The 18965-nt window shown below is 45.0% G+C and overlaps 1 protein-coding gene across 5 annotated transcripts in view; it reads right to left on the bottom strand.

Moving 5' to 3' along the window:
- AGAP1 (ArfGAP with GTPase domain, ankyrin repeat and PH domain 1) overlaps nucleotides 1-18965 on the bottom strand; it is a 380857-nt gene that overhangs the window by 267100 nt on the left and 94792 nt on the right. For all 5 annotated transcript variants that reach the window (XM_077313638.1, XM_077313646.1, XM_077313654.1 and 2 more), the window contains 2 exons: nucleotides 18469-18624; nucleotides 8072-8164 (listed from right to left, as the gene is read on the bottom strand). In XM_077313638.1, coding sequence (XP_077169753.1) covers nucleotides 8072-8164; nucleotides 18469-18624 — 249 coding nt within the window. The remainder of the gene's footprint in view (nucleotides 1-8071; nucleotides 8165-18468; nucleotides 18625-18965) is intronic.

The following is an 18965-nucleotide window of genomic DNA, read 5'->3' as shown; positions in this document are numbered from 1 at the left end:
AGTTAATCCATCTCACGCTGGGCCTTCCTCTATTTCTGCTGCCTTCAGTGATAGACTGTTTAATCATTTACGGCTTCCAGGGTTCAGGGATGATTTTATCTAAGATCCGCTGATTTGTCTTTTTGGCAGTGCGAGTATCCATAAAACTCTCCTCTTATAATACCACCTTTCAAATTAATCATTTTTTCTTCCTCTCAGCTTTCTTCATTGTCCAACTTTCACACCCATAGGTAGTAATAGAGGATATCATAGTGTGAATTATCCTGATCTTGGTGTCCAGTGGCATTTTCTTACACTTAAGGATCATTTATTTATTTACTGCCCTTCCTGAAGGCTCAGGGCGGTTCACACAGAACAGAACAGGAACAATACAGATAACTTAGATCAGTGGCCCCCAACCTGCGGTCCGCGGCCCGGTGCCGGGCCGTGAAGGCCAGGGCGCCGGGCCGTGGTTCCCTCTCCCCGTCCCCCCCCCACAGTAAAAAACTTCCCAGGCTGCAAGCTTGCAGCCCGGGAAGCTTCTTACTGGGGGAGGGCGGGGAGAGGGAATCAGGGCCGCGCATGCGCACATGCGTGCTGCGCGGCCGAAATCGCACATGCGCGGCACTTTTTGCTGCGCGGGCGTGGCCATCGCCCTGCCAGTCCCCAGCCAAAAAAAGGTTGGGGACCACTGACTTAGATTAACAATAATGAATGAAGTGAAACAACAAGCAACATGGAACAGTAGAAACAGTAGAATTTTAGTTCCTTCACAATTGTCTTTTCAAGCCTCAACCTCTTTCCAATGTATTGGTTTCAGTTTCTTTTTCGACTAATGGTACAGCCAACCATGAAGGTGTGTAATTCCTCAGTAGTCATTAGTTTTGTATTTTACTGTTCAGTTGTAATACAGCTTAGATATTTTCTCCATTAGCCTTCATCAATAGTCATGCCAAGCTGTTACTATTTTCTGTTGGTAATATAGTGTCATATCGCAAATTGTTAATGTTCCTTCCAACAATTCACACTCCACCATCATATAATAAAATCCAGATTTCCTCATGATATGTTCTAAATATAGGGTGAATAGCTAGAGATAATATACATCCCTGTTTGATACCCTTGCCAACTGAAAACCATTCTGTTCTTCATATTCTGCCCTAACAATAGAATCGTGTTTAGAGTATAGGTTGCACATCATAATGATCAGATGTTGTGTGACACCCAATTGCTTTAAAACTATCCAACCACTTTTCATGATCCACAAAGTTAAAACCTTTGCGGTAATTGATAAGACACAAACTCATTTTCTGCTCAGATTCTCTAGTATGTTCCCATATAAACAAATTTGCAATATGATTTTAAGTGCCTCTTTCTTTTCTGAATCCAACTTAAACATTTGGCATTTCTAATTCCATATGTGGTCACAGTCTTTGTTGTAAGATTTTGAGCATTACTTCGTTTGCATGGGAAATAAATGTGATGTGGCTTTTAATTTCTTTTGGCTACAGGAATACTTTTTGCTCATTCTGCTTTGATAATATCTCTGGTTTAAAAAAAGTTCATGTTCATTTGAATTCAGTAATACAAATCTGTTATTTGTGTGTTCTTTTAAATCTTCAGAAATGTTGTTTAAGTTATATTTTGGTACTATGATTGTTTTAGTATTTTCCTTCAGCTTCATTCTCATTTTTAATATTAAAAATTCACAGTCTGTACTACAATCTCCTCCTGGTCTTGTTTTTGCAGAGAGAAGAGAGCTTTTTAATCTTCTCCTTATGTAATCTATTTGATTTCTGTATTGGTCATCCAGTGACATCTACATATAGCATCATCTGTTTGGTTGCATGAAGCAGGTATTTGCATGGAACAAATTGTTGTATTCACAAAATTCTATAAGTTGCCGTTCTGTTTCACCATAATGTTAGTTTAAATTTTCTGACAAATGTATTTTCTCTTTTGAAGTTTGAATTGATCAAAACCTCCACTCTGAGATTCTCCCCCCCACCCCAAAGAACAGGCAGGAAAGGGAGGAACCAATTCTACTGCTTTCCACACATACCTAAGCCCACCTTCATACAAATGCTAACATATCTAGCAGGAGAGTTAATGAGTGGGTCAAGCTCTCTCCCTTCTTCAAGGAGGGAACAAAGATTTGGAGGACTTTAGAGTAGGTTCCAGGAAGGAAATTTCAGGAGACTTCAGGAAAAGTGTCTCTGACCCAGTCTGTCCTGGTCAGTGGGTGGAGAAACAGATATGATGAAAACTCCTTTTATGCTGGGTAAATCAGAGCAGACAAAACTCTTAACTTGAGAACATTGTCCATTGAGGGCAACCACTGACTGTGCTCGCCTGGAAAGCTTGAGAAAGCTTTAGGGTAATGGAAACTCTGTGGAGATCTGTAACTTCCTAAACTAAAGCCGCCTGTACCATATTTTAACAGTGATAGGGCATGTATGGAGAGAGGGCCAAAGAGATTGCTTTTTACCCATTTCTTTCAGATACCTTGCTCAATCCAGTGTAGTGCTAAGAGTATGCTTGTGAAAATAAATACTTTATGACTTTGGATGCTGGTAGTGGTTCACTGTACCACACAGACCTCCACCATATTGACAGGCTATTTTAAAAGGAGCACCAGGGGAAAGGCAGTCAGTTGGCAAGCGGCTATTCCTCCAGGGACACACGAGGGAGGAAAGTGTCCCTGTGGCAACCAGGTGCTGGGCAGCAAGAGACATAAATCTGGGAAGGGAAGCCGGGCGTCCTGACCCACCACAGAGAGCAATTCCTTTCAAAGGTCAGGAGGTGGTAGCAGGTAACCCAAGAAAGAGTAGCCTCTCCAGGTGTTGGGGAAACCTTGGAAAGCAGGATGGAACAGGGCCTGCAGATTAGAGCAGGCCCATTCCATCACAGATGGCTATGTTGAAAGGCTTTCTGTGACGTCTGGTTGATATTATTTGGCCAGACTTTGCACTATAGTCCAATTTCTTCTGAGTTGGTCCTGCCCACAGTAAAACACTTCATAATTTTCTGATTGAAAGTGTCCTTCCTAATTCAGTCCATTTGAGGTCACTCACATCCAGGATCACAATGTTTAAAACATTCCAGTTCTCATTTTACAATGTTGAGCTTACTTGGATTCATACTTCTCACAACCCATGTTCCTACAGTACAGTTCTGGACTTTTGCTTTACATCTATTCACATCGGCAAATGAATGTCCTTTTAATCCAGTTGTGTCATTAAGAACAGCATTATTGGTACTAGCCCTCTGCTCTTCCCCTGGACATCTGCAACTTGCTCTACATAGGCCTATCCTTTTCCTTGATCTAGAAACTACAATTGGTTCAGAATGCTGCAACAAGGATTCTCACAAATACACCATGACGATCCCACATCCGGCCTGTACTTCAACAACTTAGCTGGCTCCCGATCGAATTCTGGATCAGGCTTAAGGTTTGGTAATTACTTTCAAGGCCATATGAAGCCTGGGCCAAGTGTACCTGAGAGACCGTCTCTCTGCCTATATTCCCAAAAGAGCCCTACGCTCCCCCATCGCCAACTGGCTGGTGATCTCTGTCTCCAATGAAGTACATAGGTCCTCAACAAGAGCCAGAGCCTTCTCTGTCCTGGCCCCCATCTGGTGGAATGAGCTCCCTGAAGTGATCAGGGCTCTGTCTGAACTCTCACAATTCCGCAAGGCCTGCAAAAGGGAGCTCCTCCACCAGGCGCTCACTTGAGACTGCCAAACCCAACGACATCTGCTGGTTCCGCCCTCCCAGATAGCGCCCAATGACCTGAACCAATCTGACTTCTGTGAAGGTTCAAGGTGGTGGCAGGTTGCAGTGCATGAGCGATAGGGTTGTGAGTATCCTGCATGGTGCAGGGGGTTGGACTAGATGACCCGGGAGGTCCATTCCAACTCTATTATTCTATGAATCTATGACTTCTCAGGGGTTGATAAAATTGCTGTTCAATCAAACCTGTTGTAATATTCTATTAATTTTGGAATTGCTGTTGATGTGTTGTGTTATGATAGCAACTATATGCCTATGATGTTTTATGTAATACCCAATGCCTTTCATATAAATTACCCTGAGCCATATGGAAGGGCAGTATAAAAAGCAAACAAACAAACAAACAAACAAATCCATACATCCATACATCCATAAAATTTAGAGGTCCACCTTCAGCAGTGTATCATTTTGCATTTCGGTTGTGCCATTAAAAGGTTTTCAAGGTATAAGATGAGCAGAAGTTGTTTATCACTGCCTTTTTCTGTACCAAAACCAAAACTTTTTCTGGACTACCAAAACCGTTGTCTGGGAAAGATCCTTCCACAATGTCACCTTCCACTACTGCTGCTTCCCAGTGGCTACCCTTCAAGGACTCCTCTGTTCCCATCACCAGTAGAACTGTCAATTCTCTTCTGCTGATCCCTGAAGGGGATGGCTGCATTTTAGGCTGATGTCTCAGCTTTTCCCCGTTCTGTCTTGACTGACTCTGCTAGAAATCTAAACTCCCAGCTGTATTACTCTCAACTTCATTGAGACACTCAAACAGCCCTCATCCCTCAAATAACAAATTAGCACTGTTAAAACTATGGGATTAACAGACTTCAAAGATCTGCAATATAAACAGGAGTGGAACTAGGAAGAGAACAACCCCTGAACAGTACGCACCAGATCCGTAGTTTATGAGGAAGTTATTAACAAAATGACTTAGGAGATGCAAGCACAAAATTATATCACCTTATGAGGCAAAGATGCTACATATAACATTTACAGCCCCTTCCTACACAAGGGCTCTCAGAATTTAAGGCAACAAGGAAGTGAACCACAAGGTGCTGAACCACAAAATCTATCCATTACTTCAAACTGACCAAACAGACCATCCAACTGAAGCCACGGGGAGTAAGAAAACTGATTCAGGCAGGGAAAATGCCCATTAGTAATATTCCACGTCCCCTCTTAATTTCACACCTTCTGTATAAAAAGAGTTTAGCCGCTAGCCTTTTCCTTACAGAGATATGAAAGGAAATGTGTAAGACACAACAGAAGACACGGATGGGGAAACTGAGTTAATTAGTCCTATAGGTAGGGTTGCTTCCAGTCCCCCTTCCGTGGGCAAAATGCCAAATGTATAATGGAAAATAATAACAAACATTATGTTTGTATCCCACCCTTCCTGGATAGCTCAGGGCAGGTAACAACATGGTTAAAACAATGGGTTGGATCCTGCAATTTGTCACTAGAAGGCACTGACAGTGGTAGATCTTCCCCACACTCCCTTCCACCTAGCAGTCTTTTCTGACCATTGGAATGTTTATTCCTAGAGTATAAGGGCCCATATGGACAAACAACAATTTGACAGCACTCGATGGTTTCAGCTCCTACGTGTTCATCCCTGTTCCCCATTACAGAATCAGCCTATCTTTCTCCTCTGTTTCATTCCCTGCTGCATTCAAACTTACCATTTTGTCCCATTCTCGTAACCCTCCCTTCCGTCTACTGTTGATTTTCTCTTGGAATCCCCAGAGGTCTGCTTCCTCCGAGAACCCACAACAGACACCCTGTGAGGGAGGTGAGGCTGAGAGAGCCCTGATATTACTGCTCGGTCAGAACAGCTCTATCAGGGCTGTGAAAAGCCCAAGGTCACTCAGCTGGCTGCATGTGGGGGAGGAGCAGGGAATCAAACCCAGCTTGCCAGGTTAGAAGTCGGTGCCCCTAACCACTACACCAATGTGGCTCTGGCTGATTCTGTGGTGGGGAAAGGGGATGGACGCGTGGGAACTGGTACCAGCAACTGAGAAGACCTAAGGTTCGGGAGCCCCATGAAGACACTGAACCCTGATCTAACTGAACCAGTTGCAAAGTTTTCATATCTTGCCAGGAGAAATCATGAATGCATTTTGGCCCACTCTAAAGGCTGCCTCTGCTTATTCTGTATTGCAGCACTTCCTTCTGTATTTTTCTTCCTTATATTGTATTTTTTAATATGCTATTAAAGGCTTTGTTGCTGTTGACAGGGAAGCGCTAAAGAGCAGAGAAGATCGTTCCGATTTTATCAGGGGAGAAAGAAAAATACTGTCGTGCAATAACAGATTGGATGGTGGGACCAAGCCTCAGTAGACATCAGAGAACAAGAACCACAACAGGAGATTCCTATAGCTGATGTGGTTCATGGGAAGGTAGTAGGTCCTGCTAGGAGAGCATGCAGAGAGGTCTAAATGAGCATTACTGCTGCTGTTCTTCATAATTGTTAGAGCACTTTCTCGACTTTTTTAGCATTCAGAAACCCCTAAAACATTCTTCAGGCTTCGAGAAACCCTAGAAGGGGCACGATCATGCAGAATGTGGTTGGGAAGCAAAGCTGTGGACATGCCCACCCGGAGCCCCTCCCCTTCCCACCCCCTCCAGGCCCATCATTGGCCATTTGGGGAGGGGGTGTCAACATGACCATATATGGCCGTATCAACCAATAAATGTATAACGCATTTTTAAAAATATATTTTAAATATATTAACTCCCACCCCTTTGGGAAACCCTTCTAGGGCCATCAAGCAACCTCAGGGTTTCATGAAACCCTGGTTGAGAAAACCTGGGTTAGAGCTTCAGTCTAGGATCTGGGAGATCCAAGTTCAAATTCCCATTACGCCATGCCCTTGGGCCACTCACTCTCTTTGAGACTAATCTAGAAGAAGAAGAAGAGTTGGTTCTTATACGCCGCTTTTCTCTACTCGAAGGAGTCTCAAAGCGGCTTACAGTCGCCTTCCCTTTCCTCTCCCCACAACAGACTCCCTGTGAGGTGGGTGAGACTGAGAGAGCCCTGATATTACTGCTCGGTCAGAACAGCTTCATCAGTGCTGTGGCGAGCCCAAGGTCACCCAGCTGGCTGCATGTCGGGGAGCAGGGGATCAACCTGGCTCACCAGATTAGAAGTCCACACTCCTAACCACTACACCAAGCTGCCTCTACACACTGTCGTTGTGATGATAAAATGGGGAAGAGGAGAATGAGGCAAGCCATTTTGTTTCCTCGTTAGGATGACAGGCAGGGCCATAAGTGAAATAAATTAAGAAACAGGCTCACAGCTGCTGTTGGCGAGGAGTCAGGGAGACCTTGTTCCTGTGCTATAAGAATCCTTACCCAAGATTACAGAGATCATAGGGCCCCATTCCTTGATTTAAAATTAGCAGCCCAAAGTTATCAGACACAAACTCCAACTGCGTATCAAAGGCACGTGAGCGTCTAAATTTTGTTGAATGGGTCGGAAAAGCGCGAGTCACGTGTTTCAAAAGAGCTGTTTGCTTTTCTCCACACAGAGCCCTTCTCGCTTAAGCGTCTTTCCTTTATCTATTTTTTTTTTATTTCCTGGGGGTAATGGAAAAGTACCTTGAGTAGTCAAACAGGCCAAAACAAATCCTCCGTTTCAAAAAAAAAAATCCTGCTGCATAATGAGGAAGTTTAATTAAGGCCACATACTACGGCTGTAAATGTTCTCTTTATATAACAAGGTCTAAATGAAGTTACAATTCCTTCATTAGCAAATTACAAACAAGAGTGCACAGCTGACACACCAGCTATGATTATCGCAACTAATTGCCTCATCGCCGCAAACCAACCTGGAACGGCCGCTCAGATGGGCCCTCCCGCAAACGGCAAACGAGGGCCGCGGTGCGCCGTTCCTGTGATCACAAGGGGCTCTTGTACGGCGATCCGATTTACCCTTGTCGACTGGCGGCAAAACGGCCCAATCAAAGCTTCCTCTATAAAGGCAAGCTTTGAAGCCAGATCGGCCTTGGGAGCACACTCCATATGCAGGACGGCAGACTGCACTTCATTAGGCCTGTTGTTACATTCTCTCTCTTCTTATTCTAATGATCCTATTTTAATACACATAGGAACCTCTCCTAATTGATGTCAAGTGAGCGACTTCGACATTCATCGCCGCAGCACATCAAACATGCCTTGGCACACAAGCCCAGCATCATGGTGTTTAAGACCCGAGTTGTTCCTCCAAATGCAGGGAAAAGAGCACGCAAGCCCACGCGCGCACACACACACACACACACACACACACACAAGGATCTGTACCTGTTTAATTGGGATCGCACGGCCGCTTCCGATGCTGTCCGCTCTGCTTTCCAGTCCTTTCTTCTCTTTGTCTGGGTCGCTCCCTTTCCGAGACTGCAGAGCAAAAAGCCAAGGGAACGCTATTAATCTGTTGATTCTTGCATTGTGCTCTAAATGGAAAAGTTGTTTTGTGACATCATAAAAAAAAAGAGAGAGATGGGGCTGGCTATAACTACATTTGTTTGGGAAGTCTTGGTTAAGTACTACAAATATCACCAAATAAGATTAAAACAATTACACCCAAGCCCTGCCATCCGACATGGGCCGTAGGGCCGTTTTCCGGCCGCCCACAGTAGTTCAATGGAAACGCAACTCCGAAAGACAGAGATTCGAAAACAGGAATAACTTCAGACTTTTTTTTTTTTTGTAATGTGCTTAGTCAATTTCCGACACAGGTATGTATATTTAATTATCATCTGATGAGGTTTTAAAAAGGCAATTAACGACTTGGCAGCATAATTTTATGGATTACCTTGATTAAAATTAAATTCATTTAGTTTCTTCTTTTACTGCTTTCAGATGATTAAACAGTATCAAAGTCAAACTAACAATGCTAGGAAAACTAAGATGCTTTGCCAAACTGCTAAGGCCACAAAATTCTTGAGGTTTTTTTAAAATATATGTACATTTCCCTAAATATAAGACTATCATTTTAACAGTCCTGGCATGTAAAAAATGGTTGGGGGATCTTTTGAAACAAATACTGTTATTTTTAACATGGATTATTTAAAAATAATCATCAGCACTAACTATTAAAAATGTTTTTTTTTGGGGGGGGGAACATTCTGTTGGTTTCACAGAGCTACGGACCAAATATACACTCTCCTATTTAAACAGAACTTCAGATCCTCCTCTGTTATTCTGAGAAGTAAATCTGAATGTGACAGATTTATTTTATTAAGAGCAAGATCTACGAAGTCACCCGTACCTTAATAACTGCAGTGACAAGTGACAATTTCACTCCATTACTTTTCAGTGGGCACATTACTCACACAATGTGGAACATGAGAAAACATTTCCATGTGCTTTTCAAATCAGAGATTATCGAGTAAGTGAGCATATTAGATATACCCCACGCATCACAAAATGCTAATAAAAGCCAAAGCCAAAGTAAGCCCACCCTGCTTTTCACTTTTAATGCAAAAAGGGTGCCTAAAACATTTAAAACAGGAATAAATATGAAATTAAGATGACCCCCATAGTACCCCCTTGGAAAAAAATATCTATCTATCTATCTATCTATCTATCTATCTATCTATCTATCTATCTATCTATCTCTCTCTCTCTCTCTCTCTCTCTCTCTCTCTCTCTCTCTCTCTCTCTCTCTCTCTCTCTCTCTCTCTCTCTCTCTCTATCTATCTATCTATCGATATAGATATTAGATGAAAGGGAAAGGGAGGAGACTGAAAAGTCCAAGAAAATAATACCAATTTAACAACTGACAGCAAAATATTATTTCTGTTATACAGACAGTACCAAATTAGCACCCTCTGACACTAAACTCTTAGTATTAGACTGTGGAATTGAATACTGATGAATATATAGAGTGCTTTGATAAATGCAATAATTAAAAAGTAATACAATCCATGCCTCTAAATGTTACATGAACGCACAGTGGGGAACATAGAAGAATTACCCAAGAGGGGGGGAGTTGGGAGGGGGGGGGAGCCTGGACGAGATGGGTCATGCTGTTCCATGTACAGTAAGTTGCCCTCTACTTCATTCCTAGGGCCATATTGAAGAGTTAAGGTACCATATAGTATAGCAGTTTTCAATTCTCAAAAACCTTAAGTATAGTTGGCATTTTTCCTATGGAAAATTAGGACATTTATCCTTTTAAATTCCATAAATATGCCAAACAGTACAGTTTTATATGCTAAGTTAAAATGATGTGTTTTAATAAGTAAAATAAGTTTAGGCTAGATAGATAGAAAACTACTATTGTATAATTCTTCCCCCCACCTTGGACTTCAACATCTTTACTCAAAGCCTTGGGTGGCAGGCCTTTCCTTACTTACACACAACACAACCAACAACAATGGATCATCCCACACTCACACAGAGTCAGAATCCAAACCATGCAACAAACCTGAATGCCAACTTTACCTTCATATACCCTCAAGGGCACAGACCTGGAGGGCTGAGTCTAATCTGATCTCACAAAATCTCAGAAGCTAATGAAGCAGGTTTGTCCTGGTTCTTTCTTGGATGGAAGACCAACAAGGAATTCCAGGGTTGTGACACAGAGGCAGGTAGTGGCAAATCATTTCTGAACAACTCTTGTCTTCAAACCCAACCCCCCCAGGATTACCATAAATTGGCCAAGACTTGACAGTATTTTACACGTATGCAATATGATCATAGGATCTAGTAACATCAGATATATCACCTTGGGCCAATCCATGTGTTCATCTTCCAATGTAATACATTTCCCATCACATATTAACAATGCCCTAGGCAAACAACCCCTTCACAAAAAAAAAAACCCAAACACAATTCTGTCCTTAAAAATGGCAATTACTACAAGTGCAAATATCTTCACATCCCCTACCATTACAGATTTTTAATACTTCATGTATATTTCTGTGCCTTTCTAATTGTATCTATTTCTCATGTTTGATGCACTTTCCAAGATGAGATCTGACTTTAAGTTTATCCTGTTTTGTCCACTTATCGTCAGTTGGATGGGATCTTCATGACTTCCCAGAATCATTTTCAAAACTTCTACTGTCAAAGCTTTCACTTACTATTCACTATTCCTTTACTTAATTATTCTGTAGTTTGTCCAATCAGTACTTCTACAGTGAATTTATTTTTGTGAATCTCTCGTAAAACATACTGTACACCAAATTCTCAACTATTTGAAGCATGTGATCTCTTTAATCCAGTAACAAACAACAACTGATATTTCTAATTATTGGGTTCTAGCAAGAGATGCTCTTCTTGAGCTACAATACGGTATATTAATTGAAAATGGTACAAAACATGTGTATTTCTTATATTTTCAGCATGATAAGGTTACAGGGTCAGAGTAGGGCTCGGGAGATCCCGGTTTAAATCCTTGCTCACGACGAAACTCATAGGTAGGTTGACTTAGGCCAGTTACACCATTTTAGCCTAACCTACTTCACAGGGAAGAGCCTCTTGTGGCGCAGAGTGGTAAGGCAGCAGACATGCAGTCTGAAAGCTCTGCCCATGAGGCTAGGAGTTCAATCCCAGCAGCCGGCTCAAGGTTGACTCAGCCTTCCATCCTTCCGAGGTCGGTAAAATGAGTACCCAGCTTGCTGGGGGGTAAACGGTAATGACTGGGGAAGGCACTGGCAAACCATCCCGTATTGAGTCTGCCATGAAAACGCTAAAGGGCATCACCCCAAGGGTCAGACATGACTTGGTGCTTGCACAGGGGATACCTTTACCTTTACTTCACAGGGAGATTTTTAAAGGTTAAGACAAAAACAAAACAAAAAACAATAACCCTTAATAAATTACCAGAACACCAAACACCTTATTGAGGTTTTACTCTAAACCAGGGCTTTCTCAGTCAGAGTTTCGTGAAATCCTGGAGTTTCTTGACAACCCTGGAAGGGTTTCCCAAAAGGGTGGGAGTGTATGTGTGTGTGTATATCTTTTATTAGATGATAGGACCATACATAGTCATATTGCTCTGCCTCCCCCCCCACCCATGGGTAAGAATGGGCCTGGAGGGGGTAGGAAGGGGAGGGGCCCCAAGTGGGCATGTCCACAGCTCTTCCCAACCATTCTGTGCACAATTGTGCAACTTCTAGAGTTTCTTGAAGCCTGAAGAATGTTACTGGGGTTTTTCAACAGTAAAAAGTGGATCAATAATTACTACTTGGCTATTACCAGGGGTGCCCCCATGTTTATTTTTTTTAAATCTATAGCATTTATAGCTTTAATTCCAGGAACGTACAATTTTATAAACCTACTAAGTTATAAATTTTGTATACCAAGTTAAAGCAACAACATGTTAGGTTAAATAGGAAGGTAAGTATTGCATGTGCTTACATTTTACTTACAATTTCCAGATTTCCTGGAAGGAGTCCCCCTAACCCCCCGGAAATTTTACATCTCTATTTCCACATCCTCCCAGAAGTTGGGAAATACAGCAGAGTGCGCTACTGATCTTATGGAAACTAAATGGGTCTCCCAAAAGGAAGACACCTGCAAGGGAAGGTGCTGGTCAGACTACAGTTGGAGAGGTAGTCCATCCATCCAGCCTAAAATACAGTAAGATTTATTTTATGTATGAGACCATGAAGCATGGAATATCTGTGTGTTTAAAGACTCTTCACTTTCAATCCTCAGATAAACAGTTCTTCTTCAGGATCCTAAGCAAAAATCTGAACGGAAGCGAAAACAGGGCCTTTTGATGAGAATGCCTGCCAGTCGTTGTCCCCCCCCACACACACACACACACACTTTGTTCCTTGAACAATGCTGACACCTAGTGGAGAATGCTCTGCTACTAATACGCAAGAATCGAGTGGCACTTAAGATTTGAGACACCGGTCTAACACAAAGCTTTTCCAGGCTATTTAAGGCCCATTTTATAAAACTCTAGTTATAATCCCTCACTTGGCAGAAGTTTAGAAGTTGTTTTTGTTTGTTTATCTATTTGTTTATCTATTATATATCAATCAATCAATAAAATCTACCTAAAAGGTTTCTATTCTGCCGTTTAGCTAACGGCGCAGCAAACCAAGCAGCAAGGACGTAAACAAACAGATTTAAAATGTACAAGTGACAAACGGAAATGTTTACAAAATAGTAAAGTGAAAGGATAAGGAAGACAGAGGAAGTACAGCATAAGGCATCATTATGTACGACTCAAACGTAATCAAGAAAAGTGCAAAAGACCATTAATAGGTTATGAGAAGAAACAGCATCAGTCAGTTTTGTGCATACCTGCAATCTCTTGTGCATACAGCCCTTAAGTGGCTGGCCTTCTTTCTTGAGAACAGGTCGCAGAGGGTTGTGGTGGTAGAGAGTTTTATCTGACTCCTTTACACTTCCTTGTGGGGTGCCACAGGGAGCAGGACTCTACCCCGGGGTTCATCAAGCCTTGGTAATGGGCCGGCAGCGGCCACGCCTGCCTCTCCCCCCCCCCTTCGCAGCGAGAAGCTCACCAGGCCCGGCTAGAAGCAGCCCGGCTAGCTTCTTGCTGCTAGAGGGGGGGAGGGAAGAGGCAGGCGTGGCCACCGGCATGGCGGCGGACACAAATGTGCATGCTGCGGAGCTACCGTGCATGCGCGTTAGCCGCGGCTCCCTGTCCCCGCCCCCCCCTGCAGTAAAAAACTTCCCAGGCCGCAAGCTTGCGGCCCGGGAATCTTCTTACTGCGGGAGAGTGGGGAAAGGGAATCAGGGCCGCCGTGCATGCGCACATGCACCATGCGCGGCCGAAATCGCGTGTGCGCAGCACTTTTGTGCATGTTTCGGCCCCGCATGTGCGATGCGTGGGCGGGGCAGTTGCCCTGCCGGTCCCCAGCCTCAGAAAGGTTGGGGACCACTGCTATACACGGCTTAGCTCCTAGTTACTTACAGAACCACTTACCTCCTTATGCCCTCCATAAGGCCCTCTGCTCTGTGGGTGCAAATCTGCTGATGGTCCCAGGACCCCGGGAAGCACACCTGGCCTCGACCAGGGCTTTTTCAGCCCTGGCTCCTACCTGGTGGGATGAGCTCCCAGAAGAGCTGCAGGTTTCAAAGTTCCGCAGGGCCTGCAAGACGGAGCTCTTCCACCAGGCGTTTGGTTGAGGCTGGGTTGAAGCCTGGGGGTATTCAATCAGGTCTCCCCTCCCCCTGGCTTCCTGGGCTTGGTGTTAGACCAGACCCAGATGGTGACAACTTATCCAATCTACATCCATACCAAAGTTATGAGTTGTTGGGAAAAGGGTTTTATATCTTATTATCGCCATCTTAATGATAATTGTAGTAATTTTCGGGAATTATATTATTGTTTTAGGGGATATTTTAAACTGCTATAATGTTTTATTGTTAACCGCTGCGAGCCAGCTCGAATGAATGAATGAAATAAATGAATGAATGAATGAATGAATGAATGAATGAATGGACGGACGGACGGACGGACGGACGGACGGACGGATGCATGCATGCATGGTGAAGCACCGCAGGACTTTGTTAAGTCCTTGCAAGAGGAATTCTAATTCAGAAGATTCATACCTTTCTCAACCTTTTTACTCTTGAGAAACCCCTGAAATATTCTTCAGGCTTTGAGAAACCTCAGAAGTGGCATGATCGTGCAGAATAGGGATAGGAAACATAGCCATGCACATGCCCACCTGGGGCCCCTCCCTTTCTAAGGCTGCGGACCGGTGGGGGGGAGGGCGATCCGGCGGCCGCGAATGCACGAAACTGCCACATATGCACGTTTGCAGCAAGAATAAAACAAACCAACCCATAAAATCCCTAATACATTATAAGGAAGAACCAGCACTCTGAATTGTTCCTGAAAACAGATGGACAGTCAACGTAGATCTTTCAACAGGGGGGTGATAAGATTCAGCCTCTGACAGTAACCTGGCTGCCACATTCTTGCAAAAAGTGATCAAAAGCAGCTCCACATTCAGGCCCAGTTTAAGGATTTGCAGGGCCCGTAGCGACAGAGCCAGCGGGGCCCCAGCAGAGCACAACTGGCGCTGTTCTTTGTAGGGCACCCTTCCCAGGAATAGTTCTGAACTTTGGAAGCAACTGATACTTTCACTTTGCTGTAAACATTTGCTAGTATTATCCTGAACTCTAACCTTCCTTAGCATAAAAAAAGAAAACAACCTAATTAAAATATATATATGAGTACACTCAAAGACTGTCGTTCTCTTTGAGGGCTGGACTTCCAGTTCCAGAGCATTACTGTCTCCCCCAGGGATTCTTTTACATGTGCCAGCTACTCACTGCAGTTCAGAGGGCACCCTCCTGACACCAGCAGCTCCAAGCCGCCCACGCCCCCCCCCACCCGCCATGCTGCCTTCAGTGTTGCCCTTCAGTGGCTATTCCAGATTTGGAGAGGGGGGGGGGGGCTCTGGCATTCCCTTCAAGGGTTTTCTTGTAGGGAAGTCTGTTTCTTTGAGTTGGGTTGCCTTGTCACTTGGCAGGCTGCGGTGGAGGCCATCAAATGCAGCATATGATGCCGCTAGCGCATCCATCCTCTCTCCTTTTCTCCTGTTGTGCTTTGTGCCTATCTTTGAGGGTCGTGCGATTCGACAGCTGAATCGGCCGTTCATGCCTGGCGCAGCCAGCGCGGCGCTGCGGGGGAGGGAGAGGTGCGGGCACGGGCACGCCGGTCAACGCACACATGCAGGCACAGAGCTCTGCACCAGCGCCCATGCCTCCCCCCCTGTGGTGCGGTGCTGGCTGAGCCAGGCGCAAACACCCGCTTTGGCTGAATTTGTTCTTTTTTTTTTAGCTTTCAGTTTCTATGTTAGCTGGAGTTGGGTTGCAATAAAAAGTCTCCTGCAGGTGTATAGATTTATTCCCTCCCACCCACCCTGGATTACAAAACTGAACCTTTGAAATTCTTCTTGGATTTTAGCTGAAACCAAGCTTTCCTGTGGGGCTCCCTCCCCATGCTTTTGTATTTGGAAGCTGAAGCGGCTTCAGCAAGGGCCCAGGTTGGTCACGTGTTAGAAGTATGGATCTTTGGTATGTTTTGCAAGTCCAGGTGCTGCTGAGGCGAAAGGGGATCACCTAAAAGAGGGGGGGACTTTCTTGAAAAAGGAAGGCTGCAACATTGCAATGAACAAATCCCTTCAACGTGTTTAAACAAGATGGAATTCAAAAACTGCCCCACATCTGTCCACATGACTCCCCTCCTCCTCCCGTCACTGTCTCCTCCTCTCCAGCACAATCACTCTCCAACTCCTCCTCCGCAGATTGACAATCCAGACAATGGGCCTCCTTGCCTCAGTCCAAGCTGGTGGGGCAGAAGAGCGCCAGAAGTATGCGTGCAAGTTCTTTGCATGTGCACTCTCTGGCCAAGCGGTCTGTCACTCAGTTCAAAGCAGTGGTGGGGCCCCTTGAACCATGGGGCCCATAGCACATGATACAAATGCTATGTGGATAAACCAGTACTCCCCATATTACATTAATCTAGCCTGGACCTGATTCAGGGCATGGATCATCCCACAATCCTCATTTTCATTTTATCTATGTGTGTAAGTTTCAAACACATAGGACAGGGGTAGTCAAACTGCGGCCCTCCAGATGTCCACGGACTGCAATTCCCACGAGCCCCTGCCAGCGAATGCTGGCAGGGGCTTGTGGGAATTGTAGTCCGTGGACATCTGGAGGGCCGCAGTTTGACTAACCCTGACATAGGACTTCTTATACTGTGTTCTGTACAGTATTTTCTTTATTTTCTATATATTATGCAATGGCCTTTCCGTGAACCTTTTATACCTGCAGCATTAAAAGCAGTTTGCGTTGCTTGCTCGGATTTTCGGTTTCTGTTTAATGCCTCACACACTGGTTTTATTCCAATTGTCTTTTACGGCTGCGATAAACAGCCTCGGAATCTGTCCTGATGGCAAGACAGAGCAGAAATGTTTAAAGCAGATTCTTAGAACGCTGGTGGCAGGAAATGCCGTCGAGCTGGGGCCAACTTATGATGACCTCTCATGAGATGTTCAAGGTAAGAGAGGTTCAGAGGGTTGGAATAGGTGTACAAAGAGAAGAGCCTGAAGGGGGCAGCAAGAAGGCCATTGGATAGGACAGAGGGGTCAAGACCTTTCTCTCCTCTTAAGTGTGACTCCTTATCTGACTCGGGATTGCTACTTTTAGGGGCAATTTCCTGCTTCTTCTCGGAAGCTTCTCCCTCATTCTCTCTCTGCGACTCAGCCATGTAGTCAGGCTCCCTCTATCTCTCCTCTGCACTGTTCCTTAAATAAATCCTTTTCTCCTAATCCTCAAATACAGCGTGTGCATATCAATGACTGATTTGCTCTGCTAACAAATACGTGGTTTGCCATTGACCGTTTACGCACTGGAGGTTTCATGCCGGGCTGCAGGCTGGAGTTTAAGTCGTGGCGGGTTGCCCCACCTCTTCCTGAACCCTTGGCCCGGTGTGCTTCATCTGCCCCCGATTTGCGCTCCTGCACGGAAGCTGGGGCAGTGAAGTTCCCAGTGCATAAACGGTCATTGCCTGCCTCTGTAGAGTAACCCCGGACTTCTTTAGTGGTCTCCCATCCAAAAACTAACTAGGGCTGACCCTGCTTAGCTGCGGAGATCAGATGAGACCAGCTTGGGCCATCCATAATGTTCACAACTACAGTGTCACTGAAGGTAACCTGCATGCTGAAATATCACGGAAATTCATGCAAGCACACAGCACAGCTGAGAGGCATCCCTAAATTAGTAAGCCAGGCATTCACTTCCTTGATACCTAATCGCTAATAGTTGCCCCGCCATATGCTCATGCTCAGTGCAGGAGCTCTTCCATAGAATTTCCTGTTCCGGTTCCCAACGCTCTGTAGATGCTAGGCCTCCTTTAGAGGCTTTCTAAGGACAACTGCCTTCCCCTTTTATTGCACCCACCAAGTGGTTGTCCTGTGATCTGGCCCCTGGTACCCATCCCCATTTGTCTTGCTAATGTTGTTCTGTGGACTGACAGAGGTGATGCATCGCAGGCCCCGTGTTCTTGATTCCCTTCCCCTTTGGCATTTGCTTTCTTTACACAGAGTTGTTATGTCTTTCAGGCTGCAGAACCCATTTCCCGTCGAAAAATGGAACAAATGGGGTGGGAGCAGCGGAAACTGATATAAGCCCACTTGTCCTGTTGTGCTATTGGCAATGTATAGGAGGAGAAAGAAGAGGAAGAGCCACATTTTTACCAGAAATAAAACACTGTTGGTCCTAAAGTTGCCGCTGGACTCTAAATTTGTTCCATATGATAAGTCCTTCATGGCCTTACAGGTAAAGGTAAAGATATCCCCTGTGCAAGCACCAGGTCATGTCTGACCCTTGGGGCAACCCCTTCTAGTGTTTTCATGGCAGACTCAATACGGGGTGGTTTGCCAGTGCCTTCCCCAGTCATTACCGTTTACCCCCCAGCAAGCTCATTTTGCTGACCTCGGGAGGATGGAAGGCTGAGTCGACCTTGAGCCGGCTGCGGGGATCGAACTCCCAGCCTCATGGGCAGAGCTTCCAAAGTGCATTTCTGCTGCCTTACCACTCTGCGCCACAAGAGGCTCTTTCATGGCCGTATCTTTCTGCTAAAGAATACGTTCCAGACGAAAGGCAGCATCTAGGGTTTTTTTTTTTCCCAAAGCATCCAGTGTGGTGGTGAGCAGTGTACAATAATTTTTTCATCTCCTGACGGAACTCACCGCAAAAAGGTTGGAGCGGCGTTTCGATTGCTTGCGAACGGGCGTCGGAGTGTTGGTGGTGGGAGGGACGTCGATCCGCAGTTCCTTCTGGCTGGTGCTTGGAGTGGAGGGGACCGAGGAGGAATAGTCGCTTAAGCTGCCTCCTCCGTTGCTGGTCTGCAAAAGATTAAAATCCATTTTAATTGAAAGAAAACCAATTTCAATTTAACTGCCAATGAGTACTTTAAGCCAGGGGTAGTCAACCTGTGGTCCTCCAGATGTTCATGGACTTCAATTCCCATGAGCCCCTGCCAGCAAATGCTGACAGGGGCTCATGGGAATTGTAGTCCATGAACATCTGGAGCAGTGGTCCCCAACCTTTTTATCACCGGGGACCGGTCAATGCTTGACAATTTTACTGAGGCCCAGGGAGGGGTAGTCTTTTGCCGAGGGACGTCACCGCTGCCGCCTGAGCCCCTGCTCCGCTTGCTTTCCCTCTGGAGCCCCTGACTTCCCAC

Source organism: Paroedura picta, chromosome 1 (assembly GCF_049243985.1).
Source record: "Paroedura picta isolate Pp20150507F chromosome 1, Ppicta_v3.0, whole genome shotgun sequence".
NCBI lineage: Eukaryota > Metazoa > Chordata > Lepidosauria > Squamata > Gekkonidae > Paroedura > Paroedura picta.
This window is presented reverse-complemented; position numbering and strand designations above follow the sequence as displayed.